The sequence below is a fragment of the Lagenorhynchus albirostris genome, chromosome 17 (genome assembly GCF_949774975.1).
Source record: "Lagenorhynchus albirostris chromosome 17, mLagAlb1.1, whole genome shotgun sequence".
In the NCBI taxonomy this organism is placed as follows: domain Eukaryota; kingdom Metazoa; phylum Chordata; class Mammalia; order Artiodactyla; family Delphinidae; genus Lagenorhynchus; species Lagenorhynchus albirostris.
In genome coordinates, this window is record NC_083111.1 from 67,154,588 (window position 1) to 67,170,236 (window position 15,649).

At 33.9% G+C, this 15,649-nt stretch overlaps 1 protein-coding gene across 2 annotated transcripts in view; it reads right to left on the bottom strand.

Annotated features, from left to right (window-relative positions):
* TMEM65 (transmembrane protein 65) overlaps positions 1–15,649 on the bottom strand; it is a 49,610-nt gene that overhangs the window by 20,183 nt on the left and 13,778 nt on the right. The window contains exon 2 of one of the 2 annotated variants that reach the window (XM_060127376.1): positions 14,207–14,287. The exons of the other annotated variant lie outside the window; for it this stretch is intronic. Coding sequence (XP_059983359.1) covers positions 14,207–14,287 — 81 coding nt within the window. The remainder of the gene's footprint in view (positions 1–14,206; positions 14,288–15,649) is intronic. 2 annotated transcript variants of the gene reach the window in all.

Consider the following 15,649-nt stretch of genomic DNA (forward strand, 5'->3'; position numbering starts at 1 on the left):
AAGGAACATTTCCTAGAAAGTGAAAGTTTTATTGGAAAGTATCTATAAAAAATTGTGAATCATAAATTGATCAGTTTGAGGATTCTGACACTATAAATTATCTTCTTTACCACATTAACTGAAAGAAAATAAAATACATATCAGAAGTTAAAGGGCTTCCCTGGTGGCGAAGTGGTTAAGAATCCGCCAGCCAATGCAGCAGACACGGGTTCGAGCCCTGGTCCGGGAAGATCCCACAGGCCGTGGAGCAACAAGCCCGTGTGCCACAACTACTGAGCCTGTGCTCTAGAGCCCGCGAGCCACAACTACTGAGCCCGCGTGCCACAACTACTGAAGCCCGCGAGCCTAGAGCCCGTGCTCTGCAACGAGAGAAGCCACACAATGAGAAGCCCGTGCACAGCAACGAAGAATAGCTCCCTCTCACTCCAACTAGAGACGGCTCGCGAGCAGCAACAAAGACCCAATGCAGCCAAAAATAAAACCAATAAAATAAATAAATTTGAAAAAATAATTTAAAAAAAAGAAGTTAAAAACATTAGATGTATAACACACAGCAAAACTCAATCTTGGAAAGAGCCCAAGGTTTCAGCAATCTATACAAGTTTTAAAATGTCATGGCTGCCAATTTAACCTCCCTGAAAACAGTCATAATAAACCCCAAAGTTTTATTTCCCTACATATATATCTTAACCATAAAATTTTTCTTCTGACATATGGTAAACTATGTACACTTACATGGAAATGTATTCTAATCTACTGTTTTATTAAGCAGAATTTGGAGTTAGAAAAACCAGTTCTTTCAGTTACTCTATGTGTGTATGTACGTGTTACATGCATCATAATTTCTCTCTTCTTTTCTAAATATTTAAAAATAAGATGACTATTAAGATTGTACATCACCACACCATATTCTCTAACCATTTTTAGCTTAAGAAATCCTGGTTCTACTTCCAATACTGACTGAATAATCTTCTATCAGACCAAGCCTCCTGCACAGAAAAACTATAACTATAAATAAATATTTGAAAGCACTGGAAAATGACCAAAAGTAGGTTGATTCTGGAGAGGAATCAACACTTAGAAGAAAGAATGGAACTAAATGAGCTACCCATTTAACACAGCTTCTGGCCTAATCCACAACATGTAGACCAACTAAAACTCTTAATAAAAAAACTTCAGTCTTTCTGGCCTAAAGAAGTAGTGGGCAGATAAAAAGAAACGAAATTGAGTTATTTGTAGTGAGGTGGATGGACCTAGAGACTGTTACACAGAGTGAAGTAAGTCAGAGAAAAATAAGTATCGTATGCTAACACATACATATGGAATCTCAAAAAAAAAAAAAAAGGTTCTGAAGAACCTAGGGGCAGGAAAGGAATAAAGACACAAACGTAGAGAATGAACTTGAGGACACGGGTAGGGGGACAGGTAAGCTGGGACGAAGTGAGAGAGTGGCATGGACTTATATATACTACCAAATGTAAAATAGATAGCTAGAGGGAAGCAGCCGCATAGCACGGGGAGATCAGCTCGGTGCTCTGTGACCACCTAGAGGGGTGGGATAGGGAGGGTGGGAGGGAGGGAGATGCAAGAGGGAGAAGATATGGGGATATATGTGTATGTATAGCTAATTCATTTTGTTATAAAGCAGAAACTAACACACCATTGTAAAGCAATTGTACTCCAATAACGATGTTAAAAAAAAAAAAAGAAGTAGTGGGCAGGGTGCAAGGTAACTAAAGCCGCTGGAAACTGAGAGGGGAATCCTGGAAAGAATAAAGTCAGAAAGGAGGAGCCCTAAGTTCTGTATACACATTTGGTTCAAATATATGGCTGACCTGTAAACCACGCTTGTGCAGGGAAAACTCCAAAAATCTCAGTTAAAGGTAAAATAACTGAAGATTTGAGCTGCAGCCTAAGAGACAGAGTTTGCAGTTTGAGCCTAACAATTAACTGCATGCTAAAACAAATAAACAAAAGTCAATATTTTTCAGAAGAATGAAACACAATCCAGAGTCTCTGCAACATAATAATAGCAATGACTAGGATACAATCCAAAATTACTTCACAAACAAACAGGAAAACCTGACCCATTTTCAGGATAAAAAACAATACACAGAGACCAATTCAAAAGTGACTCAAATATGCATATATATGTACAACTGTATCACATTGCTGTACACCAGAAACTAACACAACATTGTAAATCAACTATAGTTCAATTTTTTTTTAAAGTGACTCAAATGTTAGAAATAGCAGACAAGGAATTTAAAGTAGTAATTAAAATTATATTCGAAGATGTAAAAATAAAAATGGTCAAATAGAAATGATAAAAAACAAACTGAAGTTCCATAACTGAAATATTCAATATCTGAAATTTTAAAATTAACTGGATAGGCTTAAAAACATAATGAAAGTGACAGAAGAAGCAATTAATGAACATAATGATAGATCAGTAAAATTACCCAATCTGAAAAAGAGAATAAAAGGACTGAAAAACAGTAAACCAGAGTCTCAGGGACCTGTGGCTAAATATCAAAAGGTCAATAGATGCATAACTGGAGTTCCAGAAGGTGAGGAGAAAGAAAAGGACCCAAAAATCTTTTAAAATAAATAATGGCTAAAACTTTCTCAAAGTTGGGGGGAAGACAAAAATTTCAAAAGATTCAGGAAGTTTGGTGAACGCTTAGTAGGATAAATATAAAGAAAACCAATGAAAAAGAAAAAAATATATTGAAAGCAGTCAGGAAAAAAAGTGACACATTAAGTAAAGGAAAACAATGATTTGAATATACGGAAGAAAAAGAAAGCTGTCAGTCCAGTATTGCATATCCAGAAAAATATCCTTATCCTTCACGAATGAAGGCAAACTGTACCTCAGTTAAACTAAAACTATGAAAAAATGTGTTGCCAGCCAATCTGCAAAACAGGAAATGCAGAAGAAACTTCTTCAGACGGAAGGAAATACCAGTTGGAAAGTAAAATCTTCAGGGAAGAATGAAGAGCATCAGACATGGTAAATACTGAATAAATATAAAAAACTTTTTTCCTTTTTCCTAGTAATTTAAGTAAACCTGATTGTCCAAAGCAAAAATTACAACACTGCTTTGTGGAGTTTATAACATATGTAGATGTAAGACATATGACATCAATGCATAAAGGATGAAGGAGGGTACAAATGGACCAATTTGGAAATATGGTTGCAATATTTCTACAATGTATATGAAGTGGTACAAGGCTCTAAGTGGTATTAGCTCTAAGCAGTCTGAAAACAGTTACGAATGCATATTTGCAATTCCTAGAGCAACCATACATATAGACAAAATGCATTAAAGACATAGTTAGAAAGCTAAATAAATAATGTGAAGGGAATTCCAAAAAATATTAAGTCAAAAGAATGCAGGAAATGAGAACAGAAGAACAAAAAACAGAGGGACAAGCAGAAACCAAATAGTATAATAGTAAACCTACATCCAACTATATCAGTAATTACTTTCAATGTTAATGGACTAAACAATCCAATTAAAAGGCATAGATTGTCAAAATGGATAAAAAAAGTAAGACCCAACTATATGATATCTGCAAGAATTACACTTTAATAGGGTGAAAGTAAATGAATGGTACAAAATACATTATACAAACAGTAAGCTTACAAAGGCTGGAGTGGCTATATTAATAACAGATAAAGTAGACTTACAGACAGTATTACCAGAACCAGGGACATTTCAAAATGGTAAGAGTCAATTCATCAAAAGGCATAATAACAATTTGTTTATGCCTAATAACAGAGCTTTAAAATGCATGATGCGGACTTCCCTGGTGGCGTAATGGTTAAGAATCCACCTGCCCATGCAGGGGACACAGGTTCAATCCCTGGTCTGGGAAGATCCCACATGCTGTGGAGCAACTAAGCCCATGAGCCACAACTACTGAGCCCGTGTGCTGCAACTACTGAAGCCTGTGCCCCTAGAGCCCGCGCTCCGCAACAGGAGAAGCTGCTGCAATGAGAAGCCAGTGCACTGCAATGAAGAGTAGTCCCTGCTGGCAGCAACTAGAGAAAGCCTATGTGCAGCAACAAAGACCCAGTGCAACCAAAATAAAAAGAAAAACAAACAAAAACCAAAATGCATGATGCAAAATATGACAGAATTAAAGGGAAAATAAACATTTTCACAATCACACTTGGAGATACAAAAGCTTCTCTCTCAGTAACTGATAGAACACTAGGGGAAAATAGCAGTAAAAAACACGTTATCTGAACACTACCAACCACCTTGATTCAACTGATATTTAAACATTTACACTCAACAACTACAGAATGCATATTCTTTTCAATTGTAGATGGCACATTCATCAAGATAGACCATATGCTGATCCACAAAACAAGTGTTAATAAATTAATGATTAAAGTTGTAAAGAATATGTTCTCTGACCAAAATGGAACCCATAACAATAAGATATCTAGGAAAAAAATTTAGAAATTAAATAACATCTTCTAAATACATGGGCCAAAGAAGAAATCAAAAAGGAAATTAGAAAATAGTTTTCAAACTGAATCACAATGAAAATACAGCATATCAAAATTTGTCAAAACAGCTAAATGAATGCTTAGAGGGAAACTTCTAGTTTTAAGTACTAATATTAAAAACAAAGGGCTAAAATGAATAACCTGTGGCACTATCTTAAGAACCTACGAAAGAGAACAAGGGAAGCCAAAAGTAAGTAGCAGAAAGAAGGAAATAATAACAAAAAGAGCTGAAATCAATGAAATAAAAAACAAACAATAAAGGAAATAGACAAAGCCTAAAGTTGGTTCTTTGAAAAGATCAACAAAATTTAAAAACCCTTAGGTACACCAATCAAGAAAGAGAGAACACATATTACTAATATGTTACTAATGAAACAGGGGACGTCACTACATATCCTACAGACATTAAAATGAGAATATTACAAATAACTTTATGCCAACAAATTCAACAACTTAGATGAAATGAACAAATTACTTGAAAAATACAACTTACTAAAACTGATATAAGATGAAACAAAAATCTGAACAGTTCTATTTAGTAGCAAAATCAAATTTGTTACCAAGCACCTTTCCATAACATTCACACTAAAAAACCTTCTAGGCCCAGATGGTTTCACTAATGAGTTTTATCAAATATTAATGAAGAGCAAACACCAACCCTAGACAAACTTATAATCTCTTTCAGAAAAACAGAAAATGAGAAAATACTTCCCAACTCATTTTATGAGGCCAGAATAGTCCTAAATATAAAATCTAACCAAGAGGGCTTCCCTGGTGGCGCAGTGGTTGAGAGTCCGCCTGCTGATGCAGGGGACATGGGTTCATGCCCCAGTCCGGGAAGATCCCACATGCCGTGGATAGGCTGGGCCCATGAGCCATGGCCGCTGAGCCTGCGCTCCACAACGGGAGAGGCCACAACAGTGAGAGGTCCGCGTACCACAAAAAAAAAAAAAAAAAAAAAATCTAACCAAGAAATTACAAAAAGGAGAAAACTACAGACCAATATCCCTCATGAACACAGTCAGAAAAAATTTTAATGTAATGATAACTGTTCTGCTTTCCCAAAGTGTGTTTATTCACAATAGTGGCAAAAAATAACTAACATCCAGACTTCCTTACATTTTTCCCTTTCTGATATTTCTCATTGTTTGAAGGAGAAGTTGTGCTTGATAGGGTTCCATGTTTAGAAACATACAGATTAGGAAAATTATCTGTATGTGTCTATGAGATAGTATTTACAAATAAATTTTTTTTTCTTTTGATTTCACAGTTAAAAGTCTTTGCTGGAGGGACAGTAAATAAGACAGTTCTTGCAAACTGCTAATTTATACCATACCAAATCAAATAAAAATTATTTTAAGTGGGACTATCTCTCCTTCTGATCTGTCCTTGAGAACATACATATATTCAATTATTGTATAGACAAATCTTTTCCGAATTAAAAAGCACTTAAGATATTCATTACAAATCCTGAAAACATAAGAAAGTACTTTCCATGTTTAAATATAAAAATTTTCAACGTTTTCAACATTTTGTTTTGCTTCAGTAACCCAGGAAGATTAGAGAAAACAGTTTAAAACATTTAAAGCAATTTCACTTTTATTAAATGAAATTCTAATTTTTTAGAATGTACAAAGAATGAGGTATTCCAGTTAGTTTTCTAGTTAACTAAAGCAACCAGAGAACTGATGTAGCTTATAAAATACTGTTACTACCTAAGTAATATTGAATTCTTTAAAAAGAAATACTTCTTTGATGAATTGGAATATTATAGTGCATCAAAATCATCATTTTAATGCTCAATTATTATCTATTTAGGAGATATAAAACTGAGGGTCACTGTCACATAAAAACCAGAAGAGAGAACAAAACACAAATTAAGGCTTTTTTCTCCTGTTTCAGGAATAAAAATATATTTAATCCAGCAGCTTTTTATATTTTATTATATAAATATAAGTATATAATATTTGTTTTATACTATATTCACTTAAAAAGGGGGGAAGTTGGATTAGGAAGAGAAAGACAAAGGGAGAAATGAGAAACAGAGCAAGGTAAGAAAAACAGATGAGGAACAAATGTAGAGATTTTTTTAAAAATGGAGGGAGAGAGAAAGTTTTTGAAGGGAGCCTCAGAGAAGGCCACACAAGAAAGAGACTTCCTAGATCTGGGCAAATGAGTTGGTGGGACATGGTTTTTTTTCAGTCCCGCTACTGTATTTCTTTGTTGATTAGTCATCAGGTAGTCTAAACTTGACACCTTTGGATCAGACTCCACTGTGCACACAGATACCTCCTAATATATACACACTGCTAAGCACTATGGAAAAACCAGATGAACAGATATTATCTCCAGCTATGCCAGGGGTTCCCAGGCTTTGCTGTAGAACACAGATCTAAAGGTTTCCAAATCCCCAGGCCATGTTCTAAAAGCTTATTTTAAAATAAATTCCTGACCATTGTTTATCATTGTCTTTTTTTTTTTTAAACTTAAAATGGCATCTGGTGAGAAAGGAAATTAGCTAACTTGGAGGCTCTAATTTAAGCTGAATTCCAATCAGATTTTTCTTTCCTGTGGTGAAAAATAAACAATAATAATTTTTTTATTGGTAAGATTAAGAAGCAGTTTTTCCCAAGACATACATTTGGGACAGTATTCCTACAATCAAGCCTATACTACACTATTTCAATGACCTCTAATCATAGAAGAACAAATATCACCATTTTAAACCTCACATTTGTTTTATTTATTTATTATTTTAAAAAAATTTTATTTTTTATTTTTTGGCTGCACTGGGTCTTCTTTGCTGCGCGTGGGCCTTCTCCAGTTGCGGCGAGCAGGGGATACTCTCCGTTGCGGTGTGTGGACTTCTCATTGCGGTGGCTTCTCTTTTTGCGGAGCACGGGCTCTAGGTGCGCGGGTTTCAGTAGTTGTGGCGCGTAGGCTTCAGTAGCTGTGGCATGCAGGCTCTAGAGCGCAGGCTCAGTAGTTGTGGCGCACGGGCTCAGTTGCTCCGCGGCATGTGGGATCTTCCCAGACCAGGGCTCGAACCTGTGTCCCCTGCACTGGCAGGCAGATTCTTAATCACTGTGCCACCAGGGAAGCCCCTCACATTTGTTTTAATCCTGGAAAATTCCTACTAGGTTTTACCAAAATGTCTTAGAATCCTTCATAACTAAAATGTAACATATATTCAAATACTTTTATCAGTGCTATAAACATACTAAAATTTACCTTTTATATTAATGCTTAGAATAAAGTAGGAAAATTCTTTTAAATTGTGCTTTTCAGGAATATACAACATGCAAGTTTTAGAATAGAACCACTGGGAATAGAACAACTACCTGTAACCTGGCCATAAAATGCCTTGTGCCTTTGTGCTTTTCAGTCAAAATTGATTGTCGTATCAATTTGGATATAACAAAGATTGGGATTGACATATATACACTGATATGTATAAAATAGATAACTTACAAAAACCTGCTGTATAGCACAGGGAACTCCACTTTGCTGTACAGCAGAAACTAACACAACATTGTAAAACAACTATACCCCAATAAAAAAATAAAATTAAAAAAAAATGAAATGAAGACACCAAAAGAACCCCCAAATACTGTACAGCCTCCATTAATAAAAAAAAAACCATAGGAATTTACTGCAAACATCTTACATTAAATAAGCCATATTTACATACACACGTATATAATTCACACATAAATATTTATTTATTCATATTACATATATGAAAAGGATGATGATGTTGAGTTTTTTAACTTAAGAGCGATTTTTAAGTAAAAATTAGAAAATAACATTTAAAATACTAAATTCCTTTGGTTTATCTAAATGAATAAGTTACACTTTTCAACTAAGAAGGTTATATACCTTTATTATAGAAAGTTAATGAGACTCAGAAAAACAAACCAAAAAAAACCTTCAAACTACCTATAATTTATCAGAAATAAACATTTTGATGTATTATCCTTCAATCTTTTTTCTATAGAGAGGTATACAGAAAATTGTGTTCTGCCATTTTCACAAAGCACTATGTGGTGAATATTTCCCCCTTAAATTTTTTAAGGCAATAATTGTATTGGTGGTATTTTATTTCATCATATGATACATAGTAGTTTAATCCCCTATGACTAGATATTTATTCTTTATTCTTTTTCACATTTATAAATAACACTCATACAAACATGTACCTAAATCTTTTTATGTTCCCCTGAAAGTTCTTTATGGTAGATTCTCAAGTGGCATTACTGAGTCCAAAAAAAAGGGCATACATTTAAGGATTTTTAAAATTTTGCAAAATTCCTCTCAGAAAAAGTATGCTAAATTACTCCCATCTTGCTACATTTTTATTTTTTTATTGTTATACTGTACTAAAAATATTCTCATGTTTTCGGAATATAGATAAAATGTCATTAAAACAAAATCCTTGAAAGAAATTTCCAGGTCCCAATCAATTGCCAAGTTATTTTAAGTGGCAAAAGATTCCAATACAACAAATAGGTAGGACAGGTCAAAGGAGTTTATTACTATATTTCCCCTTAAAAATAATTTTTAAAAAATCTTCAGTCCAATATAGACAAGTGGTTTTAAAATATCTTTTAGGATAAACTAAGCCTAGTGTATTTCTTTTCTAAATAAGTTACTGTACTAAGAAATATATCTTAAATTGAAAATCAAGGGCTTCCCTGGTGGCACAGTGGTTGAGAATCTGCCTGCTAATGCAGGGGACACGGGTTCTAGCCCTGGTCTGGGAAGATCCCACATGCCACGGAGCAACTAGGCCCGTGAGCCACAACTGAGCCTGCGCGTCTGGAGCCTGTGCTCCACAACAAGAGAGGCCACGACAGTGAGAGGCCCGTGCACCGCGATGAAGAGGGGCCCCTGCTTGCCACAACTAAAGAAAGCCCTCACACAGAAACGAAAGACCCAACACAGCCAAAAATAAATAAATTAATTAATTAATTAAAGTACCCTTAATTAAAAAAAAAAAGAAAATCAAAATACTTCAGTAGAAGAAAGTAAGTGGAACACCTACACTTCATTTTAGCCTCCACTATAAAACAAAACGCGTTTACAAAGGTGGTGCTGGAAAACAAAACTACCCCCCTTGATATAGTGAGTTCTATAATATTATGTAATAAAAATTATAATTTGTTGGGAACTATACTCAGTATTTTAACCTATAAGGGAAAAGAATCTGAAAAAGAATAGATGTATACATATGTATAAATGAATCACTTTGTTGTACACCTCAAACTAACACAACATTGTAAATCAACTATACTTCAATTTTTAAAATAAAAAAATACTTTTTTAAAAACTATGATCTGTCATTTTCATTGTTAAACCTTCCATTAAATTTAACCATACTTTACAAGTATAAATACAAACTTGAAACGAAAGAAAAGCTAAAGAACAAAAAGAAAGGTCTTGGTTTCCAATATGCTTTCACAGCAACGATAATTCTAAATGTTGTAACTTATTTCAGTCTATTATCATAGACATAAACATCAATATAAGATCACAAATCAAGGGGAAAATTCAGAATCATTTATAATAGACAGCAAGAAAAGTATGGAAGCCAACATCACCCTGAGATGACATAAAAGGAATAGTTTAATGCACGCACTATTCCTTTAATTACAAATAACTCAATACCCTTGAAGTGTCCCGTGATGCAGTTTCTGATCATTTGACCACCTAGTATTTGTTCTAAGCCCCACCCCAGAATCTTCCCTGAGAAAGGAGAGGAAGTGGCTTTGGCAACACAAATCACAATTTGACCTAAAAAGAGATTTATGAAAAGAACAGAGATGGAACTGCTGCATTTAAACAACAGTTTGGGGGATTACAGGTTTCAATTACCCATATTTCTAAATAGATAACTGCTTAGACTTTTAACAGAACCAAGAGTTCGAACGGGTAAAGTTAAATTTACAATAAATATATAACACATTAAAGAAAACAAACTTAAAATGCAAACCATGCTGTATGAAAAATAATTTAAGCAAAGTAAATCATATTAAATGCCAAAAAACTCAAACATGCACCAAAAAGGGTTTATAAAGCTACAAGGCAATATTTTTTAAAAGAAACAAATTAATATGACTAAGCAATATACTTATAAACACTGACATTCCAATTAAAAATGAAACACTTTAGAAATGGAAAACTTTAATTTAGTAAATTTCAATTAACAGATCTTGTCTTTTAAAATGACTATTAATTATAAAAGGACTTTTAAATTATTTTTTAAATACATGCCTTAGCTAAGACCAAAAAAAAAGTATTTGAGTATGATTTTGTAATTTTATTTAGCATTTAAAAGTTTACTGCAACTTGTACATTATTTAGTAAAGAAATTTTTACTTAGATCATGCAATACTGTCACCTCACTAACCTTCAGGAGAAGGTAACATGCAGCCTGGGGCTTCAATGCAACCTAGACTGGGATCCAGTTTACTTAAGGGCAGCTAACCAATTCCTGGTCTGAGGCAGTCCAGTGGTATAACAAATGAGGACAGGAGTTGGCCAGTAGTAATGATGAGGAAGGTGATAGTACCCAGTTAATCATCACCTTTATTAACCTCATTAATGTAGTAACCTGTTAATTATTTAACTCTGGCTTAAGAAATAGTAAATACTAGATGTACAGTAATTTATTTCTCTTATGTCTGTCATCTCATGGAGTTTTTTTTTTTTAGGATAATCAAACATACTATTGATTTGTGGTTGCTTTTACACATCTTACCTGTGTATTTGGAGTAATTATATATACTGCTTAACACAGAGACTATATTCCTTCCCTTCCTTCATACCAAAGGAAAAGAGACAAGGCAAATAATTACTATATATAATGATTTTCCCTGTTTTTTTAAAGGCTAAGATATTAAAACAACAATACAACTTTTAAAAAAAAAGTCAGATCTGGGGCGTTCCCTCATGGTCTAGTGGTTAGGATTCGGCGCTTTCACTACCGTGGCCTGGGTTCAATCCCTGGACGGGGAACCGAGACCCCACAAGCTGCGCGGTGTGGCCAAAATAAGAAAAAAAAAGAATCAGATCTTGTTACTTTTACTTATTAGGTATACAGAGAAACAGTACTATATAACATTAAATTTAAAAAATCATATAACTAAGTATACATAACATGGATACATTATATTATAGATGGAAAGCTTAAAGTGAGTTATAAAAAAATTATTTATCTTGGAACATCATAAGTGGTTGGTATATCTGTGGGTATGGTGACATAAATCCCCAGAAAACATTCATTTTAAAATAAAATTGCTTAATATTAGGAAGGAGCAGAGATTTTTCAGTCAGTGCATTGCTTTTTTCCCTTTCAATCATTCCCCAAATAAAAATTCTTACACAGAATGTTAGAGCTGAAAGGATCCTTAGAAACAATCTGCCAGTGGTTCTCAATATGCTACCTCACCCTGGAAAATGCCTGGAAATGCAGGGTTGTTTGTGGATGTGATAATGACTGAGAAATGCTACTAGCGTCAGGAATTCTAAACATCCTACAATGCACAGGAGAGCCCTTCATAATGAAGAATTATCCAGCCCAAATGCCAGTAGTTTGCCCACTTGGTAGTATACTGACTTAATTCTCCATTTTGAAGATTCAGCCACTTTGGTCCAGGGATGTTAGGTGACTTACTCAAGGACACACAACTTGGTCTAGAACCCAGATTCTCATTCTCTTGCTCTACTTCTCTTTCAATGAGTAAATTCTCAATGGGAAAACATAAAAGAACCAAGAATCAATTGTATATGGATATCAATTGTATATGGATATATAAAACACTGTCAAAACATTGGTCATGCATTAGTATTTGAAATTGAAGTAAAAACGCAACTAACTAAAATACTAATACCTTTTAAAATTCCTTTTTTCTCCCCTAAAATATCATTCCCTTTCATATACATCATTTTAAAATATCCATCAAAGTTAAAAGAAAGAAGAGGAAATCAACTGATTTATTATGGTTAACAAATAAAATATTTTCTGAATGGGAAAATTACATGGTTTCTACTGTTTCAGGACAACAGGATACCATATAGTATAGCGCTAATCTCCCCTGCTAACCCTGAAGAAATTTATTACAGTGAAGAGCACTGAACTAAAAATCCAAAAGTCTTGACACTAATCCCTGCCCTGCTTTACATGTGTAATATATAACTAGTCACCAAGTCTTGACTATATCATAAATCCTCTAGATCTCAGTTTCATGTTATATAAAATGAGGAGTTTAGGGTCTCTGCATCCCTTCTAGCTCTAAGATTCTGATTCTATAGTTATTGTTTATTATATAGCTAGTAGGATTTAAAAAAAAATTAAGAGGCATACCACCTAAACATTCATGAGGAAGCACTCTACAGTGAGTAGGGTTATAACTGAAGACTGAGTCTCAAAGGCTGATCGCTGACAGGTTAAATCCTACGATTACTTACTGCTCAGCAGCACCTTACCTCCTAGTGATATCATTTGCCATTATCTATAGAATAAGTATCATTCCTTTTTCCCTACATTGTCCTAAAAATGAGGACTAACTAAACCATCTACAGAATAACCCAAAATTAAAACTTTTTTCTTCAAAAGACATTTTCATTAAATGCTTAACTTCTGCATACACACTTAGATTAAACTTTTTAACTTCAGAGTTACATTAGCACTGGCAAAGTAGAGCAAACTGGGGGATTTTTGCACTGCCCTAATATGTTAACATATACACGTGTGTATGTGTGTACACACACACTATATGCCTCTCCATTTCTCGGAGGTTCTTACAGTTTATTTTCTGCTCTTGATACTATATATACAGCCTAAGAAAACTGAGTTATATTTATCCTTTATCCTTACAAAATTTTAATTGGCCCATAAAATATTTCTTATTCCTTTCCAAACATTGTGTTATACTTCTTAGGCAACGCATATATATTAAATAGTAATCAAAAATAAAATATGGACAGAGAAGTATTTATTGCAATATTTTTATTTCTCCCTCTCCCCCCCCATACACACACAAACACACACACTCAGTTAACACAATTCCTCCTCTACCACCACCATCACAACGTGCAACAGAAGTTAGATATCAAGCTGCATGGAGACTGAATCTGAAAAAAGTTCATGAATGGCATTAAAGTGAACTTACATAAGACTTCCAAACTATTCAAGAATACACTCTTAAAATATATTTTCCTAAAGTTCAGTTACTTAAACACAGTTTCTCTTTACAATATTCTGAAGGTTTCCCTGTCCTTTTATCCTACTCATTCATCCTAAAGATATTCATAATTTTTGTTGCTTCTTATGTCTCACTTGCTCTCGTTATTTCAACAACTTTGAAAATATGTTATTTAAATATAATTAAATATAAGTGATTTTGTCTTTTGTTAAGATCATAAATGTAATCTCTCAGTTAATTAAACATGCAATTATTAGTTGATCATATCCACAAGGTCTAGGGTTAGATAATAAAAATAAATATTCTGTAGACAGTCTAAAACACTGATGCAAACAAACAAACAAACAACAAAAAAAGACTATCACTATAACCAAAGCATTCTACTTCAAACAAGCAAGAAGTTCTGTCAAATAGATGCTTTTCCAGTTGCATTAAACATCTGACAAACCATCAATACTGCAAGATTGTACTATACCAAAACTATCAGGGGTCTCTGCTGATGATACCTCCTTCACTTGCTTCACAATGGCAATCTCGGGTTTAGGATACCTGCATGCTAAAAATATTTTTAAATCAATGTATTCAAGCAATAATATAAATAAAATATGTATAAGTTTTCAAATGTATATGAAATTTTGAAGTGAAACATGCTAGAATATGGGCAGTCTTCATTTTGCACAATAGTGTGGGGACATAAAAATGACAATGCAAGCTGCAAAGCAAACAATAACTGATGGAAAAAATCACAATTGTTCTGTGACCTTAAAAAAATTTTTTTTTCTAAAATATTATAAATTCTCTTACTGGCAGTTATAAATATATAGGGAAAGTTTTTAAATAGTAAAACTGATGTTTATTTACTATACTGTAATTTAAAATATTAGAAACACTGAGAAATAAAGTGTTTTATGCTTTGTAAAAAAAAATTAAATGATCAAAAGTCACTTCAATCGTGCTAGCACTCTCTTTCTCATCATATAACTTACAATATGGAACAAGCATCTTTTCTATACCTTAGTGAATTGTCACACTCCTTTCTAAGTCTGAAATAGCTTGCATTTTATCTTTCATATTTTTATATCATGAAATATCTGAGAGTTGCTTTAATGTGAAATTTTTACCAGAGTCACTTCTCTGGAACATCATCCTTTTCATCACAACCTTCTCACTTTCCTCATTCATAAGTTTGCAGTCTCTTAGCTCCTCTGGCTGCATATCTGGAGTCTCTCAAATGGCAGCAGTTCAACAGCAGTGTGAACATTCCCACAGTCAGCTATTTCTTCTATAACCTCATTTACATTTGATTAAAATTTCACTTCAGTATTATCACTTTGCTGCATTTTCATCTTTTTTGGTCCATCCCCTTTTCATTATCTTTTTTTTTTTTTTAAACGTCTTACAGGTATATCACTGGGAGACAAGGAGGCAACACAACTACACATTTTGCTGTCTGTGTGTGAACTGAATAACAGATAAGTAGTGACCAATCACTGACAGACCGTGAAAGAGTGATATGACTGGTCACAATCATGAGGCACCCCCTGTTTTTACACAGTGATTTGTGGACTGAGGAGCTAGCAGCAAAGTTAATACTTTATGCAATTACTAAGAGTTAATATACCGTGGTAAATAAAATTTGAACCTTGTTGTTGGGGACTGGTGTTATTTAACTAAAACATGGTTACTAAAATTCATGCTTATGGGAACTGTTTAAAGCAGGGACTGACTGCAATAACAAAAAAAATGAATTATTTAATGAAATGAGCATAAATTCAATGGTGGTGATGGGATATTGGTGACATGTAGGAGGAATGATCAAAAGAATAAATATATTAAGGATAATGGGAGTCAGGTATTTTTCCATCAGAGAATAAAGTTAGAAAGACAGAAACAAGAATGTACCCTGTGATGTTGGATC